Source organism: Babylonia areolata, chromosome 12, assembly GCF_041734735.1.
Source record: "Babylonia areolata isolate BAREFJ2019XMU chromosome 12, ASM4173473v1, whole genome shotgun sequence".
NCBI lineage: Eukaryota > Metazoa > Mollusca > Gastropoda > Neogastropoda > Buccinidae > Babylonia > Babylonia areolata.
This window is the reverse complement of record NC_134887.1, coordinates 3,188,501-3,193,500: the sequence shown is the minus strand read 5'-3', so window position 1 is coordinate 3,193,500 and position 5,000 is coordinate 3,188,501. Positions and strand designations below refer to the sequence as shown.

Sequence of the window (5,000 nt, the reverse complement as noted above, 5' to 3'; positions counted from 1 at the left end):
GAATGCAGAGAGATGACACAAAGAATGCCTGTATGTCAGAGAGAGATAACACAAAGAAAGTCTGTAGGTCAGAGAGATAACACAAAGAATGCCTGTAGGTCAGAGAGAGATAACACAAAGAGAGCCTGTAGGTTAGAGAGATAACACAAAGAATGCCTGTAGGTCAGAGAGAGATAACACAAAGAGAGCCTGTAGGTTAGAGAGATAACACAAAGAACGCCTGTAGGTCAGAGAGATAACACAAAGAATGCCTGTAGGTCAGAGAGAGATAACACAAAGAATGCCTGTAGGTCAGAGAGATAACACAAAGAATGCCTGTAGGTCAGAGAGATAACACAAAGAATGCCTGTAGGTCAGAGAGATAACACAAAGAACGCCTGTAGGTCAGAGAGATAACACAAAGAATGCCTGTAGGTCAGAGAGATAACACAAAGAATGCCTGTAGGTCAGAGAGATAACACAAAGAAAGCCTGTAGGTCAGAGAGATAACACAAAGAATGCCTGTAGGTCAGAGAGATAACACAAAGAATGCCTGTAGGTCAGAGAGATAACACAAAGAATGCCTGTAGGTCAGAGAGAGATAACACAAACAATGTCTGTAGGTCAGAGAGATAACACAAAGAATGCCTGTAGGTCAGAGAGAGATAACACAAAGAATGCCTGTAGGTCAGAGAGATAACACAAAGAGAGCCTGTAGGTCAGAGAGATAACACAAAGAATGCCTGTAGGTCAGAGAGATAACACAAAGAATGCCTGTAGGTCAGAGAGAGATAACACAAAGAATGCCTGTAGGTCAGAGAGATAACACAAAGAATGCCTGTAGGTCAGAGAGAGATAACACAAAGAATGCCTGTAGGTCAGAGAGAGATAACACAAAGAATGTCTGTAGGTCAGAGAGATAACACAAAGAATGCCTGTAGGTCAGAGAGAGATAACACAAAGAATGCCTGTAGGTCAGAGAGATAACACAAAGAATGCCTGTAGGTCAGAGAGAGATAACACAAAGAATGCCTGTAGGTCAGAGAGATAACACAAAGAGAGCCTGTAGGTCAGAGAGATAACACAAAGAATGCCTGTAGGTCAGAGAGATAACACAAAGAATGCCTGTAGGTCAGAGAGATAACACAAAGAATGCCTGTAGGTCAGAGAGATAACACAAAGAGAGCCTGTAGGTCAGAGAGATAACACAAAGAATGCCTGTAGGTCAGAGAGAGATAACACAAAGAATGCCTGTAGGTCAGAGATAACACAAAGAATGCCTGTAGGTCATAGACCTATCTGCTTGGCAGATGTGGTGTAGCGTATATGGTTTTGTCCGAACGCAGTGACGCCTCCTTGAGCTACTGATACTGATACTGATGTTGATACTAGTACTGGTACTGGTACTGATAATAATAATAATAATAATAATAATAATGGTATTTATATGGGGCAAAAGCTTGATGAAATCAACTCAAAGCGCACATACTGGTACTGGTACTGGTACTGGTACTGATACTGGTACTGGTACTGATTGCTTTCTGTGTAGTATGTCGTATTTTCTGTGTTCGCATTTCTGTGTTCGTCTGTCGCGCACTGGTTTCCATTGCATGTTACGTGTACGTTTTGTCCTAGCTTATAAAGCCCCCACCACCAGGGGCCCAAAGCTTGACTGAAAACTGCTCAAACTGATGTGCAGTAGGGACGGGCGCAATAGCCGAGTGGTTAAAACGTTGGACTGTCAATCTGAGGGTCCCGGGTTCGAATCACGGTGACGGCGCCTGGTGGGTAAAAGGTGGAGATGTTTACGATCTCCCAGGTCAACATATGTGCAGACCTGCTAGTGCCTGAACCCCCTTCGTGTGTATATGCAAGCAGAAGATCAAATACGCACGTTAAAGATCCTGTAATCCATGTCAGCGTTCGGTGGGTTATGGAAACAAGAACATACCCAGCATGCACACCCCCGAAAACGGTGTATGGCTGCCTACATGGCGGGGGTAAAAACGGTCATACACGTAAAAGCCCACTCGTGTGCATACGAGTGAACGCAGAGGAAGAAGAATGTGCAGTGGATGCAGGTGACACCCCCCCACACACACCCACACCCCCCGCCCCTCACCAGCATGAAGACAGGGCTGATGTAGGTCCAGCACACTCTCCAGTAGGCACCAGGAGGCGCCCCAAGCATGCACTGAATGTCCGCGCTGAAGCGATCCACACCTGTGATCAATCAATCCATCAATCAATCCATCCATCCATCCATCCATCCATCACTCAATCGATCAACAAATGAACAACCCAATCAATACATCAATCACCCAGTCACCCAATCAATCAATCAATCAACCAACCAATCAATCAACCAATCAATCAATCAACTAATGAACAACCCACTCAATGAACCGATCAAAATCGCAATCATTCGCCCAACCAATCATCCAGTCTATATGAATGGTCTAGTCAACCAACACAATGAAATAGACGCATACAGACACACATTGATTAAATGATTTGAAAACACAAAATACCAAAACAAAACAGAAATTGATGAATTCCTTGAAAACACAAAATATCAATGCAAAATACACTTTTATGAATTGATTGATCGCGATCAGTTATTCAAAACTAGCCACAATGAAAAACAAATGTTCCCATCAAAGAAAATGGATACAATGAGGTAAGCATTCACAAGTACGAACTAGACAGCAAAATAAAACATAAAAAAAGACACACACGCAAACGCACACACACACACACACACACGTCCACAAACAAACACACACACACGCGCGCACACACACACACGTCCACAAACAAACACACACACACACACACACACACACACACACACACACACACACACAGAGTACCATAAATCCAGTTGACTCCCACAGCCTCCAGAAATACCACCAGCAAAATGGAGATGGGGGCGGCGTATGTATCGAACAGCTGTACCACGTAGATGCCTCCCTGCAACATTGGGACCAACATGATATGATCAATGGTGGTTGTTGTTGTGGTGGTGGCGATGGTGGTGGTTGTGGTTGTTCTGGTGGTTGTGGTGGTGGTGGTTGTGATTGTTGTTGTTGTTGTGGTGGTGGTGGTGGTGGTTGTGGTTGTTGTTGTGGTGGTGGTGGTTGTGGTTGTGATTGCTGTTGTGGTGGTGGTGGTGGTGGTGGTTGTTGTGGTTGTGGTGGTGGTGGTGGTTGTGATTGTGGTGGTGGTTGTGATTGTTGTTGTTGTGGTGGTGGTGGTTGTGATTGTTGTGGTGGTGGTGGTTGTTGTGATTGTTGTGGTGGTAGTGGTGGTGGTAGTGGTGGTTGTGGTGGTGGTGGTTGTTGTTGTTGTATGTGGTGGTGGTGGTGATGGTTGTGGTTGTTGTTGTTGTTGTGGTGGTTGTTGTTGTGGTTGTGGTTGTTGTTGTTGTTGTGGTGGTTGTTGTTGTGGTTGTTGTTGTTGTGGTTGTTGTTGTTGTGGTGGTGATGGTTGTGGTTGTTGTTGTTGTGGTGGTGGTGGTTGTTGTTGTTGTTGTTGTTGTGGTGGTGGTGGTGGTTGTTGTTGTTGTTGTTGTGGTGGTGGTGGTGGTGGTTGTTGTTGTGGTGGTGGTGGTGGTGGTTGTGATTGTTGTGGTTGTTGTGGTGGTGGTGGTTGTGATTGTTGTGGTGGTGATGGTGGTGGTGGTGGTGGTTGTGGTGGTGATGGTGGTGGTGGTGGTGGTGGTTGTTGTTGTTGTGGTGGTGGTGGTGGTTGTGGTGGTGGTTGTTGTTGTTGTTGTTGTTGTTTTGGTGGTGGTGGTGGTTGTGGTTGTTGTTGTTGTGGTAGTGGTGGTGGTTGTGGTGGTTGTTGTTGTTGTTGTTGTTGTTGTTGTGGTAGTGGTGGTGGACATTGGGGCCAACAGAAAACCGAGAGTTGTATGATCAATGGTCTCTCCATTACAATGAGAAATCATTTACAACCTAGTCTTTAGTAAAGGAATATTGACTCTCAAACTAGGAGGCAAAATTGTACTGGCTCTTGGTGCTGCAGCCTTGAGGGCTAGCTGGCCTTTTGGGAACCATCCCAACGCCGACTGTCCTAAAACCCTCTTGGCCGAGAGAGTGGGGATGTAACTTGGGGCAAGACAATCCACTGTAATCAAATTGTAGCCCAGATAGTCGGGACAGTAGTTACCTCCCCTGCTGTTTTAATGGTCATAGTCGAAGTCGACTATCATAATTACACCCTATAACACCTTGTCTCTTTAGTTCGTTCGTTCTTTTGCTTCACGTCTATCCACATTTGTGATTTTAGACGAAAATCTGTCATCTCCCCCACGCCATCCATGCCTTAAATCATCACAACTTTCCCTGTTCCTCTCTCCTCAATTAACATTAAAAAAAGAATATAAACGAAATAAATTAAACTAAATAGTCAACCAGTAGAATTGCAACAAAGAGCCAACTGGGCTCCAAATTAAACTATGAACTACTTCAAACACATGTTGATTATCATGTAAGACATTTCTAATGGAAGCAGATGGAACTGCAGATTTTGTAAATGACATAGGTAGATATGGTTTTAACTGTTCACATTTATGGATGATATGCACGAGGGTAATTTCATTGCCGCAAATGCAACTCACATTAGAAGTATATTTTGTTTTTATGGCATCAAGTCGTAGTCTGTATATTAGACTGGTGAGCCTTCTGCTACTGTGATGTCCTTTTGTTTTAAAAGAAAACACGCGATCAATTTTGCGTGAACTATTATCAGTATTTTCTCTGTCAGGGTCAGACTCCTGTTTTAGTTTATTGACATGGTTCCAGCAAGTTTTCTCCAGCAGAGAATAACCTTCTTTTAATGAATATGGAATATGAATTTCTATGGCATTGTAAATGTTCATTGCGCCTTCTTTCGCACAACGATCCACCCGCTCATTTCCCACGATCCCTTCGTGAGAAAGGATCCAACAAAAGTTCATCTTTGTACCGCGGATGGTCAAAACATGAATTATACGACGAATTTCTGTTACGAGTTCT

General features: G+C 44.0%; 1 protein-coding gene across 1 annotated transcript in view; it reads right to left on the bottom strand.

Moving 5' to 3' along the window:
• Positions 1-5,000, bottom strand: part of LOC143287956 (sodium-dependent serotonin transporter-like) — a 113,527-nt gene that overhangs the window by 2,211 nt on the left and 106,316 nt on the right. The window contains exons 12-13 of the mRNA XM_076596200.1: positions 2,853-2,952; positions 2,102-2,202 (exon numbers count right to left, since the gene is read on the bottom strand). Coding sequence (XP_076452315.1) covers positions 2,102-2,202; positions 2,853-2,952 — 201 coding nt within the window. The remainder of the gene's footprint in view (positions 1-2,101; positions 2,203-2,852; positions 2,953-5,000) is intronic.